Source organism: Phoxinus phoxinus (assembly GCF_949152265.1).
Source record: "Phoxinus phoxinus genome assembly, chromosome: 11".
Lineage (NCBI taxonomy): Eukaryota > Metazoa > Chordata > Actinopteri > Cypriniformes > Leuciscidae > Phoxinus > Phoxinus phoxinus.
Window position 1 is genome coordinate 4,269,227 of NC_136886.1, and position 27,629 is coordinate 4,296,855.

General features: G+C 36.5%; 2 protein-coding genes across 6 annotated transcripts in view; one reads left to right on the top strand and one right to left on the bottom strand.

The window, feature by feature from the left end:
• Positions 1–4,339, bottom strand: part of matn4 (matrilin 4) — a 23,115-nt gene extending 18,776 nt beyond the window's left edge. For 2 of the 5 annotated variants that reach the window (XM_079628746.1, XM_079628744.1), the window contains exon 1: positions 3,716–3,930. The gene's annotated coding sequence lies outside the window, so the exon portion shown is untranslated. Of the gene's footprint in view, positions 1–3,715; positions 3,931–4,319 lie in introns of those variants that run through there. The other 3 variants (XM_079628745.1, XM_079628742.1, XM_079628743.1) reach the window with 2 other exon arrangements.
• rbpjl (recombination signal binding protein for immunoglobulin kappa J region-like) lies at positions 1,395–17,066 on the top strand. Its single transcript, XM_079628748.1, has 12 exons — positions 1,395–1,507; positions 3,651–3,720; positions 5,566–5,700; positions 6,306–6,376; positions 6,451–6,566; positions 7,526–7,700; positions 8,444–8,581; positions 10,442–10,554; positions 12,778–12,918; positions 13,008–13,163; positions 13,697–13,800; positions 16,523–17,066. The coding sequence occupies exons 1-12, from the start codon at positions 1,474–1,476 to the stop codon at positions 16,794–16,796; spliced, it is 1,527 nt and encodes a 508-aa protein (XP_079484874.1). The 5' UTR covers positions 1,395–1,473; the 3' UTR covers positions 16,797–17,066.
• The last annotated feature ends 10,563 nt before the right edge of the window (positions 17,067–27,629 follow it).

Consider the following 27,629-nt stretch of genomic DNA (forward strand, 5'->3'; position numbering starts at 1 on the left):
AACATGTATATTGTTACAAAAGAAAGACGTTCTATTCATTAAATAATCCTGTAAAATATATCACATTTTCCACAAAAATATTAAGAGGCACAACTGATTTTAACATTAAAAATATATTATTTTTTAAAATCTTGAGCCCCAAATCAGCATATTAGAATTATTTCTGAAGGCTCATGCGACACATTTGAACTATAGAGTCCGTCACGCTTCCGATGTGAACGCTCTCATTTGCTAACATTGGTGCTAGAAAAATATACACTGCTTCTACAGATTACATATTCAAACGTGCCTCGTTGACATCAAACATGCATATCTGGAAGATAAAATCATACAGTTTTGAAATCCTTTTAGGGTGAATTTACCCCTTTCAAAAAGACAAAGCTGGGAAAAGATATTGCACATGCATCTCTATATACTACTCTCAGAATTAAATAGAGTGACCTCTATGACCAGTGCTGGTTTGTGGTTTCTCCAAGCCTTGATTAAGACTCTGCACATAACTGTCGGTTTCAGTGGCATCCAGGTAAACGGCAGACTTCAGCCCCCTGTGTGCTAACACAATGAAGCCTTCTGTGCTATATATGTCTACATTAGGCTTTGAGTGTGTGCATACGAGCTGCGGAGACCCTTGACTCAGCTTTGATTATTTCAGCACTGTATGGTCACACACATCATGCTGGCAGAGAGCCAATAAATTCAGAAGATTGAAGTGGTTATTTAATGTTTACAGAGAACATAGCACCATGACTTGGTTTTGGATGGCAGCCCATGTAATCTACATTAAGCACAACATAGCAGACATATAAAGAGATGCTGTTATTCCAGTCCATTTGCATGTATACTGATTTAAAATTTTGATTTTGCAATTGTTTCCATTAAACTGGCTTTGACGAACATGTAGGACCTTGTAAAAGGGGTTTGCTGGTTTAATGAACACATACCCCCGATATTTACAAATGTTAGGCCCTGCATCTGGAAATAATGCAATTTCCATGTGACTACCAAGTTGTGTTAAATCACTTATCCTTTTCACGATGATTCCTGTTTGCTTGTTGGTAGTAACTGAAAAGCCAGATGGTTTGGTGTCCATGCTTTCTCCACAACATAATCAGCAATAAATGTCACCCACATTTATTTCTATTTGGACTTTACGGCTCATTCCATGTTCACTTGTATCAGTAACTGCTTGCCACGTGGAGGGAGGCGTGAGAAGTCAGCACCTGAGTACAGATGACTATCTCTAAAAACAAACATGTATATAGATTTACAAACACTCCTATAAGGCTGATAACACAGTTATTGGAATTGGAGATGGAGAAGTCTTCTTACAACAGATCTCTGACAGTTACACTGTCGTCACATTGAGAAAGGAGAGAATAAAGTAAAACCAGGAAGCATGAACAGCGGTGGAGTGTCTGGCACAGTAGAGGACTTTATGAAGATTTCAAAACGGCTGTTGTACACCTGAGCGTCATGCAGGACCAAAGGAAAGGAGACAGAGAAACAGGTCAGTGAGGGGAATATGTTAACAACGGTGGATATTATTTTAAGCAAAAGAAAAAAAAAGAAAAAAAAACTTTTATTATATAATATTTGTATTTATTGATTAAAAATAAATAAAACATTAAAAGAGAAACATGCTTGTTGACAATGGTGGGCATTCATTTAAGAAAAATAAATGGTATTTTAATTATAATCATATTTTTATTTATATTATATAATATGTATTATTACAAATAATTGTAAAAAATCTAAAATTCTCATTAGGCCTACTGTAAAGCATTAAAATAAATAAATATTAATTCTCAGCATAAATCATATATCAGTATAAATTAAAGGCAGTACAAAACCGCATGGTGGGGGAAATGTTCTTAATTGTTAAAAACTGTCTTACACTTAATAGTACCAAAAATATGCTATTCTTTAAGCAAAGTATAAGTTTTGACTCTGGTGTGAAATATGACCATCATAGGTTTCCGTTTTGAGAGAGTCTTGAGAGATTGCCTCCCAACATAGTAACGCAGAGGAGTGAGAAAAGGTGACAGGCAGTAAAAAAAGAAGAGTGACAGCACATTTCTTTCAGTGAGCTGCGTATATCTTTGGAAGACTGTTCAAGCATCCCAGATCCCAGCTCTAGCCCAAAGGGATCAGCCTCACAGTATAAACATTTCTCACAGACAGACCAAAGAAAAACCCAGTGTGAGGCGGTGAGAGAGAAGACAGGAGCATTAGAGGAAGAGGGCAAATGGAGGAAAATGACAAGCGTTGTTTCTTTGGCAGCGTATTGACTGACAGCTTCACAGTTAGATGAACTAACAGCAGCTTCTTGTTAAAGCAGGATTGAAAGCAGATGTGACGCTAATAGCGGTTTTGCCTCCAGCCAACCACTGCGCACCTAAAGCATGTACTGGTGTCCCAAAACCAAGGGAGCTGCCTATCTAGACAGCATTGTGGAAATGCTGTTTAGGTTGGCGGCACACTAGGTTTTGAGACATGGCCAGTCTGTTACATGCTGATGATCTATATTTAGATTCGTTCAGCTCTTGGCTGTGATCAGAATGGAGTAGGCTACTTACTGCACAGTATAGGCTACTGTTTACGGTCACAGTTGCTTTAATGTTATGTTAAACAGAATAAAATATGCAACAATAAAAGTTTCAAACATTAGTAAATTGTATTATTGTCATATAACCTCATGTTGCATGTTTAATTAAACAATTCAGGTAATCAATCAATCAATCAATCAATCAATCAATCATTAAATAAATGTTGCAATTTATATTCAACTTTGTCTAGATTACAAATAATGGGTTTAAAATTACAGTTAACATAGCTTTGACAAAAATTACTCCTATTACTCTCCTGCAGAGACCTATACTTGGAAATAGGCCAATTTGAGACCATTGCATTGTGGGAGACAGTATTCCACAGTATTCCACGGTTAGTTTTATATTGCAAACTATCATAATGGATACAGAACAAATTACATAGGCTACTGTGTGCACACACAGCATAGGCCTGTACATACTGCAGAAATAGTATGAATAGTGTGTTAATATGATATTTTAAACAAATGCACTTTTCGCAGGTATAAAGGGAGCACGAGATGCGATCATGCGACCATTATAATTATCTTGAAAATGGGCCACACAACATTTAAGAATGCACAGATTTATATTCAACAGATCAAGTGTATTTTGATTCAGATCAAGACACTTTTTTTTCATTTATTATTTCCAAGTATAGGCCAATGTCATCATTCTCCAAACTTACATAAAACATTTTACTTATTTTACATCGATTGAAATGATATGAACGTTGATGTATTTAAAATGCTTTTTTTTTTTTTTTTTTTTTTATCATTTAGCCTAATTAAAACATTTTTTTTTTCCTCAGGGGAAATGGCAGAAGACGTTAGCCTGAAAGCACCGTTTAAAAAAAATAGCACGAAAATATTGCTCAGCTAAGCACATTTATCATGTTGCACATATTAAATATGTTTAACCATTTCACAAATAAGTAATACAAAAAATGTAGATGGTCAGTCTCCATTTCATTAAACAAACAGTTTCAGTAGTTTTGCTTAATTTACAACTCAATAAAACTAGTAAAACACAAGAAACAAAGAGATTTTCCTCTTAATTCTCCAGGGTTGGCCATCGTGGACTCTGCTGAAGCCTCTCACCTGTACACATCAGACGCGTGCTTCACTCACCTCAGGTAATCACACAGGTACAAACTCTCCTGTAGAAGCGTGCAACGGTATCCAAAAATACGACAAAAACGACGCTGAAGTGGTTCAGGAAGCCTATTAAAACTGTCGAGCCGTTCCTTAAGGTGAGTAGTACCTCTCCAGGCGATTATTCTGGGATAGAGTGAACAGTCAGGACATTGGCCAGGTATTAAATCTACAGAGCACGTTTGAAATGTAGATCCCACCCCCGTCCGAAATGGGAAGAGCAGGCAGGATTTCTTTGGGGGGTTGCTTGCTGCAGGAGAGAGAACATTAGCTTTCTTTTAGTGAGCCTTCAGAAATTCCTTGCGGTTCTGCTTTAGTCCACGATTGATGCACGAGCTCTTGAAGTGCCATTTGTGAACACAGAGCTGACTTTATCAGTTTGAATTTCGTTTACAGTGATGCTAGTTTCTTAGGCTTTCTAGGAAATATTAATAGTGCCTGTATTAGGGTAGTCTACAAATAACGTTTAAGATCTTAGAATGCAGTTTACGAAAGGAAAGCGTGTTTTAGATAGGCCTGTAACTGGTCGTTTAAAGTGATAGTTCACCCAAAAATAAAAATTCTGTCATCATTAACTCACCCTCAAGTTATTTCAAGCATGTAGCGTATTCGTTTTTTGTCGTTGTTGTGCTGAACACAAAACAAGTATATGTTGAATGTTGGTAACTAAACAGTTTCTGGTCCCCATTGACTTTCATAGTTTTTCCCCTCTTTTCTATGTAAATCAGTACCAACATTCTTCAAAATATCAGCCAAACACAGGGATCCAATTTGACCTCCATCCTAATATGCTCAAAGTAGGAAGTAACAGTATTGCCTTTGACCCCAAATCCTCTTGGGAATGTCTCAAATAAAAACCCAGACAGACTGAAACATTCTAAGCCTGGGGAATTATGTGAGATTTCAATTAAAACATTTAGCTCTGCTGGGAAATACCACATTTATATCACTCTTAATCAAAGGAAGTAAGAGTCTCAGAAAAGTATGCACTGTTAAAAATACTAAACAAAAGAGCAGGAGATTAACATAATATGAATTAAATAAACCATTTCGGATTGAGTAATAATAAAACGAGATACTTAAAAGTGAAACGAATAACTGCAAATAGATCATATGAAACAACAATTAATCAAAGTTAAATATTAACTTTGTTAATTAAGTGTTATGGGCCTCATTGTTTTTCATTAGAAATGTACATGGAGAGCAAAGTGCTTAATAGTCCACCTGACAAATGAAAAAGCTGTCATTTACTCATACTCATGTAATTCCTATCCTATGATACTTTTTAATTCCTCTGTGGAACATGAAAGTTGCTTTCCTAACGGTTTAACAAAACAAGCATTATAAGAATATTCTTCTGTGCCTAAAATGATTTAAAAGGGAAACTGGGATGAAACGATTTATTTTATATATATTTCCCCAAATATATGTATCAAATTTTCTAGCTCAATAAAAAAAAATTCTTTTTCAAAAATGATTGGAAAGTGTCATGTTCTGTCCTCTGTCCTCTCTGCATCACTGTCTACACATCCAACCCACTATTTATTTCAGAATATCTTTCAGTAAAACTCTATAATATCTATTACTGAATCTTACAGACTGCTTGTTGCTGTGGTTAATGTCAGAAAAGCTCAGCAAAACTAACCACAGACGTCACGGACAGCCAAAAAGGCTGTTAATGCCCCAATTTTCTACATTCATTTTAATGTTTAAATTGTGTCACAATATAAATAACTATTCCATGATAGGATATTTGAGAAAAGCACAGATAGTTTACTTTGGAGATGATGCCAGTTTAAAATAAATATTTTTGTGCATCATTATAGGGAGGAACAAAATTTCTCCTTGTTGCAAAAAGTAACCAGAGATTCAGTGAGGCAATACCTTCAATTCAGACCTGACCAATCAGTGATCATCTTGCATGCCAAAGTTGCTCAGAAGTCTTATGGGAATGAGAAAAGGTAAATATGATTTACATCTGTGCATTTACATGTTCAAAAAGTGAAATACACACACACGTTTTCATGTTTTATGGGAACTTTCCATAGACCTATTGCTTTTTATACTGTACAAACTGTATATTCTATCCCCCTACACTAACCTTACCCCTTAAAGTATATACTTATCACAGAAAACTTTCAGCATTAAAAAAAAAACATGACTTACTAAGATTTATAAGCTGTTTTCCTCATGGGGACCAAAAAATGTCCCCAAGGATTTTAGATATTGCCATCTTTGTGGGGACATTTTGTCCAGAAAATCAGCTTTTTTTAGCTTTTGGGAAAATGTCACATCGTACCAGCATAAACTGTTTTTTTTTTTTTTTTGGAACATGGAAGCTGGTTTGTTCCTGGTTCAAGATGGTCTACCAGTTCCGTTTAGTTTGATAAAGATTGAACGAGATTAAGCCTAGCTAGAAACCACCTGTCATGTTTGTTTGTTTTTTGCCATTTTTCCACCAGGTTCTTTTATCAATCACAGGAACATCATTTACAGAAAGTAAGACTATTGCACACCTCGTTCTTCATGTCTCATTCCAAAAATAATGGTTTGTGTGTTTCCACAGGTTTTTCTGCCCCCCTCCTTGTGTGTACCTCGCTGGACACGGATGGAAACTCAGACAGGAGCAGCTTAAAGGTCAGTGGCTTGCGAGAGCATCTTCATTCTTACCGTTGTAATTCACTCAAATTTTTCCATTTATATTCACTCAGCATCAGGTCTAGGTGAGTCCAGTTGTCAGCTTTTCGGGTACATGGGTCTGGACAGCTCCACTGATCCACGGACAGACAGTTTCAAGCTGAGCTTTGAGGAGCAGACAGACAAGAGGGTGAGACATTGCCAAAACACAGCGATCAAAGAGGAGAGAGTCTGTCAGGCTTATTAGAGAACATGACTCCTGTGTGTACAGAGAGATTTGGAGCTGGGATCATATGTTTATTCTACCTGGATTACAACTAGGTTTATGTAAGGTGGGCAGTTGGATGTACAAAGAATATGGGCTTGATCTTTTAGTTGCTTTATTCCTGCCCACAGGAAATAATAATCATAAACAAGATCTCTTTAATATCTCTCCAAAAACGAGCAATGAGATTTTAATGGTTATTTGAGTTCTCAGATTTGTATTCTGCGGAAAACCCCCACGTGCTTCCTCTTAAGAAGAGATCTGAAAAATGTCTCAAACCGTGTTCAGATTTGCCAAGAAATCAAAGTCTGCTACCAAAAGTCAGAGATCTAAATATGAACTGAGATTTTACAGTATTTCTTCTAAGACTGTATATACATCTGACTGTATATACAGTACTGTTCAAAAGTTTAGGGTCAGTAAGAAATTAATACTTTTATTTAGCATGGATGCATTAATTTGATCGATAAAGACTGAAGTCAGTAAAGATGTATAATGTTACAAAAGATTTTTGATTTTTCTATTCAGCAAAGAATTCTGTGGTGAAATGCATTTTCTACAAAAATGTTAAGCAGTTTCAGCATAGATAAGAAGAAGAAATGTTTCTTGAGCAACAAATGTGCACATTTGAATGATTTCTGAAGAATCATGGGACACTGAAGACTGGAATAAGGATGCTAAAAATTCCGCTTTGCATTACAGTAATAAATTACATTTAAAAAAATGTATAATATTTCACAATATTACAGTTTTACAATTTTTTTATTAAATAAATGCAGCCTTGATGAGCACAAGAGACTTCTTTTACTTTCGAGCCCAAGCTTTTGAACTTTTGTAAACGTTAACAACTGACTCATTTGTGTCTGTTTCATTCTTTTTTTCAGATGTTTGCCTGCGCTAAAACCTTGTATATCTCCGATACTGACAAACGAAAGCACTTTCGCCTGCTTCTACACCTGTTTCACAGCGGAGGGCAAGAAATCGGCACGTTTAACAGCAGGCTCATTAAAGTCATCTCCAAACCATCACAGAAGAGACAGTCCATGAAGAATGCTGACCGTGAGTCTGTGCATGTGTGTATTTGTGTGCGATTCTGAAAGTCTATATTTAATTTAATGCAAGCGTTAGACATTCAGTCCACTGAAATTCAGTTTTACAGTTTTAAGGTTATAGGTCATGACTAATTTTAATTTCCATGTTTTTTTCCCCAAAATTATTATTATTTTAGTTTTGTTAACTAAAAAGTTGACAAAACAGTACATCCTATTGAATTAGACTGTTGATCTATCCCTCATTTGGATCAATGACATCTTCCCTGAAGGGCCGTTACATAAAAGGGTCATCCGGAGTAGAAACCGAACCCCTGTAAGTTTGTGTTGCCGTGTCTTTATGTATGAGAAGTGAGGTCAAGCCGCTAAATAGTGTCACCCAGCAGCCATTGCCACAGAAGTCAGACATTTGACCTCTCACCTTTTGATCCTAAAGCACACACTAAGAGGGCAGCTGCTGTTGACATTGACTATTGGATCCACAGAGGAAAGAAAGAGGCGCTTGACATCTGAGAGCAGCAGTCAAGTGACGTTGAATTCCTCACCGTCTTGTGGGAGAGACAGACAATGAGACAAAGTTCTAGAAAAAGAACAGACTGGCATCAGTCAAAGTATATCCGTCATTTGTGTTTGCTTTCTTCTTGTCAGTCTGAATGTGTATGCATATATGTCAGTGAGTGTTTCAATATTATGGTGTTTCTTTTGTTTGCCCATAGTTTTAGTTTTTGTGAAAATGTGTGTTTGTTTCTGCAGTGTGTATTTCCTCAGGCTCAAAAGTGTCGTTGTTTAACCGCTTGCGGTCACAGACGGTCAGTACGCGTTACCTGGCGGTGGAAGACGGGGCTTTTGTCGCCAGCGCGAGACAGTGGACGGCATTCACTGTCACTTTAGGTTTGAGATGCAATGCTTTTTTCTCTTTTATTCTACTTTTAAGCCTTTATTATTTCAGTCCTTCATACATATGACTGATTAAAACCATGTTTAATGACCAAAACTATAAATTATGAGCTTTTCACACATGAAATTGCTAACACAGGGTTCATATTTCCCACTGGTTAGTAATGAATCATGTCGAGATTTCACACTACATGTTTGTGAACCCTAGGTTAATGGTCTGTTATATCCTCCTGAGAGTCAGCAATGGAGTTTTTTTCCTCTGTAGAGGACATTATATTTTAGCAAATTTCTTTGAGACCACAGTTTTAAGTCTGGGTGTCTTGTAAAGAGCACATTCAGAGATATGATTGACATTGACTGAATGACTAAATTCAGCACTGATGATATTTTGTAATTATAATCATGTAATTATCTGACTAATTTTCATATTGTTTGTTGTAAATTAACATATCAAGACAACTTTAGTAGGGTTTAAGTCAGAATATAACTTTCTGTTATTAGACATGCTTCAGTTTCATACATGTCCACTGTAAACGACACCAGGACTCACAGCATGCTTATCTGGCATTTTTAGTGATATAATCACTAAATTATGACTATTCACTAATTATGACATAATTAGTGAATAGGCAAGAGATTTTTAATTTCAAAATTTGTTGAATATTATGAAAATGTTGCCAAATTATTGCTCTCGTTTTTATAGCTACTTTTTTTATTTCTTTACATGTTGCCCAAAAGAACACCATTGTACATAATTGGAAACCCCATTTTTGGCCATGTTTACACACATATTGTGTAAAGTAAAATAGTTAATCAAAAAATTCTCGAATATCTTTTATACCATAGTTGAGAATCTTTGTAAAAGTCTTTGTGCATAGTCTGGATGCATACAAAATGCTAAATACAAACCGTTTCTAAACATATTTTCCCAACATTATTATCATATCTGTTATACAAAGGACTGGAAAAAATTGACTGGTATACTGAATATAAAAATGTAAAAAAACAACAACACTGTTTTGGTTATAGACTCTTGTTTTTATTTTATTATTAACTGAGTCCCGGTGTCCTCTTCATAGGACATATCATTTCACAATTTTTCGAAATTTGTTTCTTAAACTTAATGTAATACAATGTAATAATGATGTAAAATATATATATATAAAAAACGCAATTTACAACAAAAATATGATATGGGTCTATAACATTCATATGTTTATAAGGTTAACAACATTGGGACTTAATAATTAGTAATAGTAATAATAGTAATAGTAATAATTAGTATTAATTAAGTAATAATTGCATGCAAATGATGCAGACTGAGACTTCCCGCATATACTACACACCTAACAGTATTATTATCACAACTTACTCTGCACCTTCTAAGGACATTTGAAACCCCTTTTGCGGAAGTATTTCCTTTAGCCCGGGTTCACCCATGCGTATACACAGACCCACTGTATGTTGTTAGGACTAATTCACCGTTCACCACAGTAGCTAAATAAACACAAGAAACCTAAACAAGTCTAGAAACAACTGGCCAAATCTCCATGCTGGACGTCCAGCGTGAATAAGTAAATAAACTCTCACAAACGCTTATAGTGTCTCGCCGCATTTGAGAGTAAAATCAGTTTTCCAGAATACGACACTTCACCCAAAGAATAGAAATTGGACAAGCTTCAATTGTAAATGTCAGCAACATGTGTTCAGCAGCTGGTATAAATGTAGCATAAATGGGTATAACCCCTGTACAGCGCCCAAGGCCAAATCCTGGTCTGAGTAAGGTCTCATTTTCTCTCTCGCCCCCTACAGTGCTGTACACTAATACTCACTCTGTTTCAACTCTGTTCGTAGTGGAGGAGATGCATGCGGTTCATAGTGAATACAGCATGTGTGACAGCTACATCTGTTACGGCTGTGTGGTTCAGCTGGTATGCACTGACTCCGGAGTGGCGCTGCCACCAATGGTATGCAAGTATAAAACATTTTTCGGTCCCACTTTATATCAAGTGGCTTTAAGTACTATGTACTTACATAGAAAAATAAGTACAATGTACTTATTGTGTTCATGTTGTATTGTAAAATATATTTTCTGCTATTGAGGTATGATACGGGTAAGGTTAGGGACAGGTGGGCTGGTATGGGTAGGTTTAAGGGTGGTTTAAGGTGTAAGGGAAGGGTCAACAGTGTAATTACAAATGTAATTGCATAAATTAATTACCGCTGTAATTACAAGCAGGTATTTTTAAAATATAAGTACAATGTAAAAACATATGTACACAATAAGTCCATTGTGTCCAATGTTAGTACAAGTAGTTAAAGCCACTTAATATAAAGTGGGACCCATTTTTCTTTCCATTACATGTCAAGTCACCTTTATTTATGTAGCACTTTATATATAAAAAGCAGTGATAAACAAGAATATAATGATCAATAATGCAAACAAAGTTCAATTCTGTTGTAAAGCAGCTCTAAAAAAGACAATAGTATCATTATTCAGCTCAGCGTTGATTCGGGTCAGTTCAATAACTGTTACCAATAATGAAATAAGTTATATTCAGCTATAAGTATCTCTACAGAAGGCGATAGTGTTGTTATTCACTTCAATCTGTTCAGTGTTGATTCAATATAGTTCAATAACAGTTGATTCAGCTATAAAGCACCTCTGCAGAAAACACTAGTGTCCTCATCTCAATTCAGTTCAAGTTTTGTTCTAATCCAATTGTGTAATTTCAGTCGAATCATTAATATTACCCTAGTATTATGGCTAGAAGTGTTGTACAGGTCAGAAAATGTAACAATTTAGTTAATTTTACAATTCTGTTAGGTGCTACAGAAATTGCACACCTTAAACTGCAAAATGTGCACTTGCAGAACTTTTTTTTTTTTAAGGGGATATTTTAATCAGTTTCCCGTTGTTTACTTATTTTTAATGTTTTCAAAAAGAACATAAAATCTTATTGGAATGTACTTGGTGCTCTACTGCATATTAACAAAGTGTAAATAAAATCATGCATTTTTTTTTTTTTTTTACTTGAGTTGAATCTGCATGTTCTGTGTATGTTTCTATATATTTTTTTCACTCATGTCTCTGAAGGCTGTTCTGTACAAATTTCCATCCCTATGGTGTTTTTTGGAAGCTGGTCCGCTACCAACCTGCACCACAATTTGCTGATAAAGCACTTGATCAAAATTCCAAGGACACTGTTTAAATACCACATTAAGCAGACTAGCAAACAGAATAGACCTTCACAATGTTGTTTTAGTTGTTTGAAATTGCTGACTGGTTTGCAAGAGTGTATTTGAAGCCCTCGTGCAGCAGGATTTTTGATCCCCGGGCTGCAGTTTTGGAGGAGTGTGAACAGTCAGGCATATTGTGCAGCACAGATGTTGCGGGGGCCAGTCGAATGAGACCAGGTGCAGTGGTGCATGATAGAAGGGCGATGAATCTTTTTTTTTTTTTTTTCATATCAGATTTCTGAAAACGAAAAATGAAGACGACCAAATCAATGCTGTTCTTTTGAACTTTCTATTCATCAAAGAATCCAGACGAAAATGTATCATGGCATTCCACAAAAATATTAAGCAGCAAAAATGTTTTTCAACATTGATAAAAAATAAGAACCATTATTTATAATTGAGCACCGATAATAATAATAGATAATTAAGCAGCAAATCAGCCTATTAGAATGATTTCTGAAGAATCATGTGACACTGAAGACTGGAGTAATGATGCTGAAAATTCTGATTTGCATCACATAAATAAATTAGATTTGAACTTGGATTAAAACAGAAAACAGTTATTTAAAATTTTAATATTTCACAATATGACAGTTTTTTGGTGCATTTTTGATGAAAAAATAACAGCCTTGGTGAGCAGAAACATTAAAAATGGAAGTAAAATCTCATTCTTTTTCTTTACAGAATAATTGCTTTTTAACAAAACCATATAAACGTTTCTTAAGAGAACTACCATGATATCTTATGATTAAATGCTTCCGTACAAGCCATAAGTATAAGATTTCAATTTCTTTTTAAACTGAATTTTAAAAAAAATCTAAAACTTTCAGAAGCAAGAATGAGAAAAGGTTGAGGATCACTGTTGCTCTATTAAAATCATGTCAAATGTAGGAAAAAGGTCAGCTGGGTGAATAGCTACCGGTACCTGATGCGCTTTTCTGTCTTTGCAGGTAATACGTAAGGTGAACAAGCAGCATGCATGTCTAGACGTGGATGAGCCCGTGTCTCAGCTTCATAAATGTGCTTTCCAGTTCAGAGACAGCAACCACATGTATCTCTGCCTGTCCAATGAGAAAATTATACAGTTCCAGGTGAACACAGGCAATGACATTTCATTAAAAGAATAGTTCACCCCACAATGAAAATGCATTTACTTACCCTCATGTGATTCCAAACATAGGCCTCGCCATGTCCTAAGGAAAGTCATAAGGTGTTATTGAATGATGGATCCTGTTGGACCATCATTGGAACAGAGGTGGTTGAATACACCTTCAGTGAGAGTCTAGCCGGTCACCCGACCACCATCAGCCCTGTGCCCGTGATCAATGGACTAGAGGTCAGAAATCTAGCACTCAATGATGTTTCTTCATTACACATCTTCAAATCAATTAAAAAAATTAATTCAAGAGAAATCGAATGCTAAACTCTTCAGTGTTCACTGGGGTTCTGTATAAAACTCAAGGGTTGTTGAACTATTTATCCCAAAAAGGTTCTATAGCAGGAGAAATGTCTTAAATGATTGCATAATACTTTTATTTAGTGATCAAATGTTCTTTCTAAGAGTGTAATTTAATATCAAACTGTAAATATGAGCTGTACACTATAAAAAAAAAAGTTGGTTTAACTTAAAAAAAGCAAGTTCAAATTTTGAGTTTGTTGTAATTAAAAATGTGAGTTAATACAATGAAGAAGAATGGTTTAATAAACAGAAACTCAAAACAGTATGTTATCTTCACACATTAGTTATCGAAGTTGATTTGACAAAAGATCAAAAGTTGTGATAACAAATCATGAAAATATTTTTTTACAGTGTACGTTCAAGAAAATATAGTTACTTACTAACAAGTGTTCATGGTTTTTGTGATTTAGCTAAATGGAGGGGGGCATGTGGCCATGTTGGAGCTTCACGGAGAAAACTTCAGTCCACACTTGAAGGTCTGGTTCGGTGACATGGAGGCAGAGACCATGTTCAGGTTAGAATTGATCATAAATAGCTGGATTAAAGGTAGGGTAGAGAGAGGCTAGCAATAGCGAGCTAGCTTTGACACCATAAGATCTTTATTTATAAATCTACACTATGTAAACAGCTAAGCTACTGTCACACAATTTAGCTGGTAATAATGCTGCTACTTTTATTTGTTATTCCGGTAACACTTTACAATAAGGTTTCATTTGCTAACATAAGTTAATGTATTAACTAACATGAACTAACCATGAGCAATACATTTGTTACTGTATTTGTTAATTTTTGTTAATGTTAGTTAATAAAAAATAACGTTGTTCATGTTACTTCACACAGTGGATAACTAATGTTATTACACAGCTCTGTGGAATACTTGATTCTGATTGGTCAATCGCGCCATCCAGCTGCATGTTATTCCCCGATAACAACCGCTGAAAACCGAGAACACAGGGTCATCCGGGTTAGTGAAGTCAGCAGCGCTATACGCTAGGAACGTTTTTTTCTTCATGGAAGTTTTGCGTTTGGGGAGCTAAAAAAAATCTATATTTTGTGTGTCATCCAGTATCACAGACTCGCTCTCTCTTTGTCTCATACAAACACAGCTGCTGCCATTTTGCAACTGTTGTTTTGCACACGGTTGAATTACAAGATACAAACAGGTACGATTTTAAAACAGTTTAATCTGAAATCAATATCTCTTATCCCCATAATTACTTATGTGGTGAAATGCCGTGTAATAAGTGGTATGACTGTACCGGATCCATTAAATATCCGTCTAGTTTGAACTTGCCGCGCTGCAACTGCTTTATCCGCGGAAGCTTTGCGTTTAAAGAGCTAATAAAATACTTCGACACAGATCATTATTTTGTGTTTAATTATTTACTTATGTGGTAAGTAGCCGTGTAATAAGCGGGATAGCGTACATCCAGCCGGTTGTTATCACAGAATAAACCCCTTCAGGCTGATGCAAGTCCTCTCCGCTGATCACCCTGTCAGGGTTTATTCTGAGATAACAACCGGCTGGATATACATTATCCCTTACTTTTCATTTGAATAATGTTTTTTGTAAATGTAAATGCTCTAGAAGTGCAGTTCATTATTAGTTTATGTTAACTAATGTAGTTAACTAATGAAACCTTACCATTATTACTCCTCAAAACTGTTCAAACAGTATAACAACAGGAATCATTATTTAGGCTATTTGAGTTAGAATACGACATGTTTTGTGAATGTGCTACTACCCTGTTCAGTTTATGACTTCCTGTTCTTGTAAACCACAGAAGGTCCTGTGTAACACAAGATTAGGGTCTGAAGTGTGCCTCTGCAAAGCACAGACCTCATCATTTATCACAAATGTCACAAGGAAGGATTGGAAGGAAGTTATACACACTGAAACAACAGTATGTCACAGAATGTGGTTGATGTTTCTTATAATGTGCTGATTGGAGGCTAGTTACTGTACCAAAACAGTATAAACCACTTGAGGTCATAGTTACAGTTTATCACAATAAAGGGGTATCTAAGTGCTTAAAACATGGTATACAGTCTAAAACACTGCCTACAGTGGCTTATTACTGTATAAATCAATGCAACAGCAAAGTGATAAAGACAACAGGTTTCAATAATCAATTTATAGTAATTATCTCAGTATTCACTAAATATTACAGGTCATTGGCTGAAATCTTCAAGGCAAGGCACCGCATTTGTACAAGATAATTGATTTGCATTGCAAGTTTTCTTAAATGTTATGTTTAAATATGTAAATGAGGCATTGTCTACCTAAATCTGCACTAATCTGCGTGCATTTCCAGAGCAGAAATCTGAACATGGGATGAAGCTAAATTATCCTTTCTTTTTGTTGACATATTAGAGTTAAATGTTTTTATTATCAAACAATAATAGTTATTTAGTACTGTTAAAAACTGTATATGCACAAACCCATCAGAATATAGGCCTGTAAGGTTTGGTGTATGTAAGTGCTACTGAAGTGGAGATTTCTGACTCCATGTCTTTTTAAAAACATGCCACACTACTGGAATAAACTGATGTGGAGATACAGGCATGCGGATCTTTTTAAGTGGCTTCGAACATGGCTCATCCAATCATCAACTATTTTAGAATTTGAAATGAGTCACTATACATGTAGTAAATAATACAGCACATGCATGCAAGTTCATAGCCAGACAAAAAACTAACTTCCTACTCATACTAAACTTTTCCCTGTGCAATGATTTTAGTTTGTTGTGTCCACCTTGCCAATGCTCCAGGGATGCCGTGGTGTGACATTCCTGTCTCAGCGGGCTGGAGGGGGATGATGGTCTCTATCAGGTCCTTGTAGGGAGGTTCTTAGAGCTGTAGTCAAGTGTCAGGAAGGTCAGCGGGTGATCTGCAACTGAAATGACTGCAAATCAGTGAGGTGTAACTTCCTTCATCTTAAGTTTCAGGAGGAAAATATTCAATACTTCAAAGTTTGACAGTGATTGCACTCAATATACAGTTATTATTGTGAACTAAAACTACTAAAAACGTTTTCATTGAAATAAAGCTTAAATAAAATAAAATATTACAAATTAGAAGTTACTTGGCAATAAACTGAAATAAGTTGAAGCACTAAAATTATTAACTTGAAATAAAATAATATAAATAACTATACATTTAAAAAAAATGCACAATGGAAGATAAGGGTATTTAATCAAAGTAAACATGTAAATATGACACTTTGTCCATCTCAGGTCCTCTAGGTCTTTGCTGAGTGTCGTTCCTGATGTGTCTATATTGAGTGGCGAGTGGAGATGGATGAGACAACCAATCACAGTGCCCTTATCTCTGATCCGATTTGACGGGCTGATCTACAGGAGTTCATACTCGTTTACTTACACACCAGAACACAGCGCCCCCTTTCAAGCAAACGTTACAGCGGAGAGAACCGCAGACTCGGACTCGCTCATAGACACCATACACCAGGAGTTCACTCGGATGAACTTTCACCTATTTATGCAGAGCTGAGAACACACACACACACACCTTGAACCAAGGATTAATCCAGGCGAATATTTATGTCAGATTATGTCCAGCCCTGGTTCAGACTCTACTCTCTTGTTAACACTAACGCTAACAAGAAAAACTCTCCCAGCATGGAATCACATGGTGCTTTAGGGAGCTTACACACCAGAGACAGCTCTGACGGAGCGTTTGACGTTTATGAATGCACAAGATCCGTGTATTGAGGCTGTGGAGAGAGCCGAGTCAGTCTGAAATAAAGTTGGGATACAGTTCAGCTTCATGACATCTGTGAATTTCTCATCGGTCAATGGATGCTTATGTCAGAGTGTGTTGTAGTAGCAATGGTTTAAATTCACTTTAACAGTAAAGACATTTATAATTTTACAAAAGATTTCGGTTTCGAATAAATGCAGTTCTTTTGAACTTTTTATTCATCCACAAACCTTTATAGTCACTTTTTAATGCATCCTTGCTAAATAAAAGTATTAATTTCTTCTTCTTTTTTTGGAGTCTGGAACGGTAATGTATATGAATGTCCAATTAGTCAAGTATGAGATGTATAACAGAATATAACAAATATCAAGAAGTGCATCAGTGCAAGAGTCCAGTACTCTGTAAAGTCTCCGACACTTTAAACTAACAAACACAAGTACTACAATATTTTGATGAGTAATTTGATCAGAATTGCTCATACAGTATCTAAAAAACAATGATGCAGTTATATATTTGATGTTATTATGTCGTCTATCTCGACTGCTGATATCTTTTACACAACGCAGCACATAACTTTACACAAAGCGGCTATTATACAGCATCACTACCACATCCAAGATCATCTTCAAAGGATGAAAGCTTAGAACATACTCTATAAATTGTGTTGAAAAGTGTGAAACTGTGTCTGCGCATATTTTTTAGGGGTCTTAGAGGTCTTTGGCTCGTTTCCTCCTAATTACTAAAGAAAATATGCGTGAGAGGGACCGGCACATCGCCACATCAACTAATCTTTATCATGTGTCCACCATTGCCAACGGGCCCCTGGAACTTGTTTTTCACATCAATCCATTCCGCTCGGAGACAAGAGATATGAAGGGACCTATTCTTCTTTCTGTATCCGTTCTTCACACCTCTTATGTAACAGGACGGATAGTATTCAATACCATAAAAAGGAAATTTCTTTCAGCTTTTGCTTCCTGCTTGAAATGAAACTCTCTGAGTGGCTTAAACTTAAACTTCGGGCATGTGTACGTGGCGCATCAACAGTCTCCTTATGCTCGGAGCATAAAGAAACCTCTGTCCCTTTATTTTGGCCAAGCATTTGTCTAATATATCACCACTCTCCCATCATTCCACCCCGATCGGCCTTCTGCTCCAATCAGTGGAATGATCTAGCCTGTGATTGACAGCTCATTTACAGCTCTGAGAAGGGCCCTTTAAGGTCTGAGAGGCCGGTGCCTGGGCAGAGAAGATGGGAGAAGTATGGAAAATATGTTTGTACTCATTGTTCCGAAGGACTTGTGTGTTCAGGGGCCAAATGTGAGCCAATTAGTGCGTCAAGGTAGAGTACAGTGGAGTGGACAGATTTGGAATAGATCAAACCCTTTGCTATGGTAAGAAATGGATTATTATAAATGCTTAGAAGGATTTGCCATGTTTGACAACATAGAATGTTCCTCTATATTTATTCTTCCTGAACATTGCTCAAAAGCAAAACATGTGAAACGGATGTAGTTCAGACTTGAAAGTCAGCCTGATTTCAAAGTATTTTTTTAAAGTGAGGTACTACATATAAAATAATATAAAAAATAAATAAAAAATGTATAAAAAGTGACCATAAAGACATTTATAATGTTACAACACACTTATATTTGAAATCAATGGTGTTCTTTTTTTGATTTTCTATTCATCAGAGTATCCTGGTAAAAAAAAAAAAAACGTCTTTCAACATTGATAATAATCAGAAATGTTTCTTCAGCAGCAAATTAGCATATTAGAATGATTTCTGAAGGATCATGTCACACTGAAGACTGGATCTTAAAAATGTATAAGTAAATGTTGGAATTAACGAACATTGACTAAGATTAATACATGCTGTTGAAGTATTGTTCATTGTTAGTTCATGTTAACTAATTCAATCTTATTGTAAAGTTTTACAAAACCACACAATTTTGTAAGTTAAAAAAGCCACTCAAGTCTGTGCGTTACTGTGAGATTTCAATTGTAGTGCTGTAAAATCACTGTAATGCAGCCTCTTATGGCTTTTAAAGGGTTAGTTCAACCAAAAAAACATAAATTTAACATAAAATTGAATAAAAGCCTAAATTTAATCTTTTCATCACATAAAGCAATCATGTCTCCTCCGAAAATCTGGACTACACTGCTCAATTCATATGGATTAGTTTTATGATCTCTATGAACTTTTTGAAGTGTCAACGTATAGTAGTTACAGATCTGTCAATGGAGGGACAGAAATCACTCATATTAAAAAAATCATAATCTTCATTTGTGTTCCGAAGATGAACGAAAGTCGAGTTTGGAACGACATGAGGATGAGTAATTAATGATAGAATCTTAATTTTTGGGTGAACTAACCCTTCAATGCCTATTAAAAGCAACTTTTCTCAAGAGGTAAGTAACTAAGCCACTCATAACTCATTCTTGTGCACCTGCTAGGACATATTACAAGTTAATAACCCTACTTTATTAGCAGACATTGTGTTTGACTGTGAATAACTCAATATGATACATTCAGTCCCTATTATCTTCATTTATCAGCATGACTGGTAAGCATGACCCACTTGCAGTTCACTATTAACATACTACTTAGGCTGACATGACACCCTAGCAAATGTAGTGACTGATTCCAGATGTTTGCCAGATTTTTCAAACAGACTAGATAACCAGACCATAAAGAATGAGGCAGGCCAGACCAACAAGATGGAGACATTAGAGAAAGCCTTAAATGGTCATGGTGTGATTTCAATGCACACTTTAAAGACTTTTAGAGGATATTAAATGAATGAATGCTTGCTTTTTAGTAATTGCATTTACTTGACATCACATGTCTCTCTTAGGCCCTGTTTACACCTGGTATTAAGATGCGTTTTGGTCGATTGGATCACAGGTGGACGACGCTAAATACAGGTCTAAACCGTTTTGAGCTTGTCCACTTTCCTCCACTTCCAGAGGGAGTCGAAAACGCATTCAACCGGGTTGCTTTTGTAGTGTAAACGCTCATGTGGTCGAATGCGTTCAAACAGCCACAAAAGACGCCTACTCTCCACCTAATGACCTAATCCCAGACGGGATTTAAACTTTGGCGGCTGGAGACCCATTTTAGTTTGAAGACGAAAAACGTACTAAGCACAATGTTCTCTCACAATTGATTTCACAACACACTTGCAGCGTTCGGCTGGTCTTGCGTCTGTCAGAGCAGAAATGAAAGCTGATCCTCTCTATGTTTCTCCGTCATCTACAGTCATTTTCATGTGTGAATTGTGAGAGCTTATTTTGTCCATTAAATGGAAAGATCTGAAAAGCCCATACATTTACCCACCCATAGACCCTCTCCTTGAAGAAGTCAGGACAGAAGTGGTTGAAAGTGGACAAAAGAGATAGATTAAAACACCAGGTGTAAACCGGTAGGCCTGTGTTTTAAATCAAATTCAAATCAAATTTTATTTATAAAGCACATTTAAAATCAACCTTGGTTGGCCAAAGTGCTGTACAGTAAAGTAAGAAGAAAAAAACTAAACAAGACAAGACAAAAACATACTAGTTAAAGCCTGGTTCACACGGGACGATTAAAAAATTGTCGGCCGATTTTCCAAACCTGAGAGACCCCACACACGGCGATAAAAAAAATCACGGGTCTAACAGTTTTGGTCGTACAGTGTGTGGTGCGCAATCACACGGCAAAATTAACACATCACACACGAACCGATTTGACTCCAGAGCATTCCCAGGTCAGACGGGAAATCACGCAAAATCCCTCGAGATCAAACGTGACTTCAGAGTAAACAATCATGGCGGACGAAGAGGATGCAGTGGCGATAGTTTGTAGTTTGTTTGTAACCGAAAAAAAACCCCCGTTATCCTCCATCTCCGACGTCCACCGGACTTTCTGGTGCGCCATGCCGCCGGCTGTTTTGATTTTGTTTCCCGGTGCTTCCTCGCCACCTCGTCACCTCGCTTTCTGATTGGCTACACGCCACAGTCGGCGTGCTCGTTTGTCCCCGGGGGACACCACACACGAGGAGAAATCGGGCCAAAAAAATCCAACATGTTGGATATCCCCGATTTAAGATCGGAGCGGTCCCGACGTCCTTCCGAGCAGACGAGAGCAGTTTTAACACCACACACGGCAGGAATATCTGATCAGATTATTTGACGATAATCGGAGCATCCTTAAGATTGTCGGAAGGGGTGAATCGGGGCTCAAATCGGCCTAATTATCCTGCCGTGTGAACCAGCCTAAGGTACATTGAAGAGAAAAAATGTGTTTTCAGCAAAGATAGGTAGGGTGTTCCACAACTTAGGGCCGACTACTGCAAAAGCTCGATCACCTCTGCGTTTTAGGCAAGATCGAGGTATTAAGTGTGTCTCCCTATCAACTTGTGACCGATCTAAATGCATCTTAATAGCAGGTGTAAAGAGGGCCTAAGTGTGAGATGGAGTCTCTCTTTGTTCTGACTGCATGAGAACCTGGAAACGGTCCATTCTAGAAAGCCCTTCTGCCTCCGCAGGACGTCTGTAATGATGCCTGACTTGAAGGGGAACCAGCTGACCTCGCATCCTTCCGCCATCCGGAACTGAATCGCTCCCTACAGCAATCCCACAAATGTTCCATGTTGTCAGAATGTCTTAAATCCAAGTGGATCAAAAACATGGGCGGAAAGCCCAGAACTTTGTAAAGAACACCGCTTTGTTCATGCAGAATGAGAATATTTTCCAGCATCCAAGTTTTGTTAAAGAGCATACCTGGTGTAAACCAGCATTCCCGTGTAATCATGACAAGAGTCTGCTCTTTTGAGGTCCTATTTAAGTGTCAACGAAGTCTCAGATGTTTTTTCAAAAAAATTATGTGAAGAAATAAACAAATGAGAAAACTGTTGACATCTCTTAAAAATAAAGGTTCTTTATTGGCATTTATATAGTTCCACGAAGAACCTTTAATATCAATAGAACCTTTCAATTACACAAAAGGTTCTTTATAGTGGAAAAAGGGTTCCTTAGATTATTAAAATGTTCTTTATACTAAGATTTTTTTTTTTATATAAGAAACGTTTACTTAAAGGTTCTTTGGGGAACCAAAAATGGATCTTCAATGGTATCGCTGCTGAAAAACAACAACTTTATTTTTATGAGTGTACAGAAAAAGGGTAAAGATATTAAAATGAATGTGGATATCAGCACAGATAATTTAGTCTTGGAAAAATTTGATGAGAAATGTTTGAGTTGTCTGACTTCTGATTGCAGACTTGGTCTGATCATTTCTGGTAAGTGTCCAAATACATTTAGGAGCTACTCTATCTGGCAGAAACAAGATATGAGATGCCATTTGTGATTTTCCTTTCCTGTGGGTTGAAATGAGATTTCAAGGGAGAAACATCTAGAAGTCCAGAGCAGAACCTCATCTCTCAGCATGGCTCTCCTTTCCTTGCACCTCCTCTTTGCGGCAGTATGCTGGTATTCCTGTGGGAATCTCTTTCCTCTCAGGAAGCAGGTTTCCTTTCAGAGTCAATAAGCCTTTCTGCTAAGACCCCAGCCCAGCGTGTGCACTCACATGTACAGCAGTGTGTACGCGTAGGTCTGACCGGCAGCTGTGGGTGTGTGGGCTCTTAGGAGCCACTTGTTTGAAGGGTTGGAGGACATTCCACCATCGACTGCTTTGTTCACAGAATAGTGAAAATACTCCATTATTTATAGATTAATGTAGCCATCAAACATAAAGCAAGCATCACTATTATTGCTCCTACAAAAGAGGGTTTGATATTTTGTCTATTTTTTGCTGTTGTATTAATATATAACTATTCTGTCTTGATAATAGCACATAACTTTGATTTTATTAAATGCAGCAAAATATTGAACTAGTATGATTTAAACTTGTTGCAGCAAGACTCATAAAACCCAATTATTGACACCAAGCATTTTAAATGTTTTTTAACATTTTCGGTTAATAATGGATTTGTCTTTTTGCTCAAACAAGATGACGCAGACACAATATTACAACATCAAGACAAAAAAAACAAGACAAAAATGGAGGATAATAAATTAATAGTGCTGTCAATTAGATTAATCGTGATTAATCACATCTAACAAAAGTTTGTAAAAATAATATGTGTTTATATAAATATATGCATACATATTTACATGTATACATACACACACATTATACAGTCTTTTATGTTAGAGGCGAAAAATCGATTTGACTAGGGCTGTGAAAAGATTATCCAAAATAAAAGTTTGTGTTTACATAATAAATGTGTGTATGTAAAATTATTTTGTATATATAAATACACACATGTGCATGTATATTTTTAAGGAAAATTTGTTATTTATATATATTAAAGATTTATATATAATATAGGTAATATATAATTATATATAATATAATCGCATCCAAAAACTTTTATTTTGGATGCGATTAATCGTTTAACAGCCCTAGATTTGACAGCACTAATAAATACATAAACAGGGTGGTTAATTATATATATATACACACACACACGGATTGGCGACTCTCAGAAATGCATAAAGTAACTTTTCCCACCAACCACCGTAGGCCACGATATGGATCTCAAGCTTTAGAGGATGGACCAAGAGTGAATATTTTCCCATTCCTGTTATCTGAAAAGCATGACCATCAATATTATTCACTTTGGAACCAAGCATAAAGAGTCACAAGTGAATTGTGACTATGCCCAGGACATGCTTGTAAAACGTAATCTTTCATTTTTCCCCCATACCCCCTTATAGCCAAAAATAATGTAACTGAATATTCCAGCCAGTGCAGAACGTTTGCACTGAAACTGTCCATTTAAGGCAGTTAAGTCGCAAACTTACTTCTGTGTTTTCATAGTAACCTTCCTCAGCTACTATTCTATAAATTAAATTCTTTAATAAATCCTATTATTTAGGTATGCAGAAACTGAGAATCAGACACCCAGATAAAAGACGGAAACCTCATACCACTAACCCAGCCAAATAGTGTCTGGGTTACGCTTCATTTCATCAGAGGTGCTGAAGCAAACATCACTATACTGTTGCTCATACGTACGCTTAGGGAACTTGGCACATTGGAAATTAATGATATTGTTGAAGGAGAGGTGTGCTATTACTTTTACAAACAATCAAAATTATGTTTTTCTACTGTCAGTCAGACAAAACAAAAAAAAGGTGAAAAATGTAGACTTACAATGGAGGGACATGAGCCCTAATGAAATGCGTTTGAAGTTCAGTTCTTTTGACAACCACTCAGAATACCCTAGCAACCACCCTAGCAATCCCCTAGCAACGTCGTGACAGAACACTCTAGAAACACCCTAGCAACCACCCAGAACACCTTAGCAATTACCCACAGCAAGACTCTTAAATTGATAATTCAGCCAAAAACGAAAATCCTGTCATTACTCTCACGTTGTTCCAAACCCGTAAGACTTTCAATCATAATTAGAACACAAATTAAGATCTTTTTTATGAAATCTGGTTAATTCTCGTGTCACGCGGCACGTTTGAGCTTCAGCAAGAACCACTGAGGTTTGTTCTCACGAGTCAAGCAGGTGTAGTTGAGCTTGTTTATGTTCGCTGGTCAATGTTTAAATGTAAATGATGAAGCGATTTAATTTAGGGTTTTATTCAAAGAGATTGAGTCTCTTCAGAAACTTTGGACTAAACCGCTCAGTTCATATTAGTTTTACGATCTCTTTATGAACTTTTTGAAGAGTCAAAGTGGCTGCATAGCTGTCAACGGAGGGACAGAAAGCTCTTAGATTTTCATTTGTGTTTCGAAGATCTTGTGTTTCAAAAGTCTTACAGGTTTGGAACAACATGAGGGTGAGTAATTAATGACAGAATTTTCATTTGAATTATTGGACTATCCCTTTAAGTTTTTAAGCAGCACAACAATCTCAAATCTACAGTATGTGGGCAGGAAAGCCTTTACGTTCAGCACACAACCTCAACATCCATGAAAACCTCACGAGAGAGCTGAGATCTGATGATTTTAAAGAAAGCTGCGTAAAATCCCTCCATTGCAAGCCCATCACGCGAGCGCCAGAGTGAAAGCGCTGGAAGAAAAGGCTGCCATTGTGTTAATGAATAGAGGCCTGTAATATGCACCATGCTTTTGACATTTCTATAAATTGAGAAATGATGGTTTATAAAGCTTATACGTTTGTTTTCACAAGCATTTGGACTAGAATGAAGGCTCCTCCGAGAACCTCAAGAGCTCAACAATGCAGCGTTTGTCTTTGCCTGGCCTAGTGGAAATGACTAAACAGAAAGATAACCTCTAAACACTTCATCATTACCCATCACTGTGCTTTCAGTTTGGGCTTCAATCTTTCAAGCTAGGATAAACTGTCCTCCATCAGCTGTAATTGTGAAGCTCAGAATTCCTGTTTGTTTAACAACGTAATGTGATATACGGGGTAAAATTCAATAAGATGAGGAATTTTTTTTGATTGGGAGGAACCTCAATCCTGATTACTGCAGAGAACAGATCATCTTTTCAACACATGACAGATTGCAAAAGGCTCCTTTATTAAACATTGCTCTTCACAAGCACAAACATGCACTACAGCGCCACCTGCAGGCGATAGCCAGAAACTGCAAAATTGTCCAAAATCTAAATGTCAACAAAAAAGCAAATAATCAAATTGTGTCAATCAGGGCTGTGTTTCTCAAAAGCATATTGAGCTAAGTTGATCATAGAGACCATTGGAGCCAGTGGTTCTACAATCTTAACTTATATTAGCCACAGTGTTGGGTAAGTTACTCTAAAAAAGTCATTATTTATAGCTACTACTTACATCTTCAACAGTGTTATTAGATTACTGTACTAATTACTCTCCCTAAAATTATTAGGAATTGGATTACTTATTACTTTAAGTTACTTTTATAAATCCCATATCAACCTCCACCAGTTGAACAATAGAAGGATAGACATGAACCTGGTCTTTTAATGCTTTCAAATAAACAATATAAAATTGCATACATTTTTCTTGAACAGACCGAAGGATATAATATATGTATAGTATGTAGTGTGTGTGTGTGTGTGTGTGTTACATAGAATGTGTAATATATATATATATATATATATATATATATATATATATATATATATATATATATAGGCTATGTGTGTGAGTGTGAGAGAGAGTGTGTGTGCTACTTAATTGTCCTAATTGTACTACAGTACGGCCTAATCCTGGCTTAAGATCTGTCTGTGAAACCAGGCCTAAAAGTCTTGGCATTTGCCAGAATTGCAATTTAAATGCTTGGACATGCTGGGAATTTCACAGCTCATTTCCCTTCAGATATTATGATGTTTTCTGCTAGATCAAACCTATTCATGAATAGAAGAATGAGGAAAGTGGATGATAAAATGCTTTTCTTTAATTTTATTATTATTTTTACGTAAAGTATTTGTGCCACAAGCGCAACACTTGTTCTGCATGCGAGTCAGAAATTGCCCACACCGACACGTTTAGCAGACATTGGGGTTTTAGGGCTTTCTATGGCTTTCTCCAAACATAAACTCAAGCACAAGTGTGGAAAAGAGTAAACAAGAGCTCACCAAACTTTTTCCATTCCCCAGGGATCTGGCTTTAATGTGCTTTGCATCTGGTGATGTTTTTTTTGTACAGTAGTACAAGTGGCTTCCATGGCAGCCTTGCTATAAATTCCAGCTTTATGATACTTTGTGTCTGGCTTCTTTACAACTCAAAGCTTCCTGTTTTCAACTGCAAGCAGGCTTTGCAAGGAGCGCATATGAAGGCCTCGAGACAATTCACTTATCACCACAAGAGGACACCAGTCAGCAATGCGCACTGCTTCTGGTTACTGAGATAGCAGTAGGGTGACCACCTGTCCCGCATTTTGCAGTCCCGAAATTTGAAGCTTTGTCCTGCGTCCCGCAAGTCATAAGCAGTGTCCCGCATTTTAATTTTGTATGCATTTTATTTAATCGTCCTTTAAATTACAATTCTACAATAAAAAAAACACAAAAAAAATCAAAACTCACACAAAAAAAACACGTCTTTGTTCATATAATAAGGAATGGGAAAAAAATATACATGGTTAAAACCAGTTACACCATAAAAGAGGAGATAAGTGTTGCGAATCCTCTCCTAGACTTTAAAAGATCGTGACAGTGCGTATTTGGAAATGTGCTTTTTAGCGATTGGATTATTATTTTCATTTAATTATTTAGATTGAATAGACCCGTGCTGTTAAAATGAGTTTTATATTAGCTAATAGTGATGTTCACAGCGCCGGTCAGCGCCGTCATTGACATTTTTATAAAGCCTATTAGCAATTTAAAGCATGTTAACATCACTGCAAAAAGACATCTAATATAAAATCAATATTTATTCACCTAGTATAATAATAGTAAGTTTTCTCCCTCGTGTCCCGCAAAATCAGGTCTGCTGACCTGCAATAGAGTAGCCAGGTGGTCACCCTATATAGCAGTGTAGAAAATGGTCATGGTTCAGGTATATCTTTATTAAAAAAAATCTTTATATTATTGCTTTTTATATATTTTATATATTGTTGCATCCTTTAACAAAAAAGAAAAGAAAAAAAAAGTCACAACCCGAGAAGCTTCTATGAGCA

What these genes read in the sequence shown, in the direction of transcription:
- rbpjl (XM_079628748.1), top strand. Translation starts at nt 1,474, where the DNA reads ATGCAGGACCAAAGGAAAGGAGACAGAGAAACAG. An exon ending in AGGAGCAGACAGACAAGAGG is followed by an intron (nt 6,567 to 7,525) that starts GTGAGACATTGC and finishes TCTTTTTTTCAG; the next exon opens with ATGTTTGCCTGCGCTAAAAC. An exon ending in GTCCATGAAGAATGCTGACC is followed by an intron (nt 7,701 to 8,443) that starts GTGAGTCTGTGC and finishes TTGTTTCTGCAG; the next exon opens with TGTGTATTTCCTCAGGCTCA.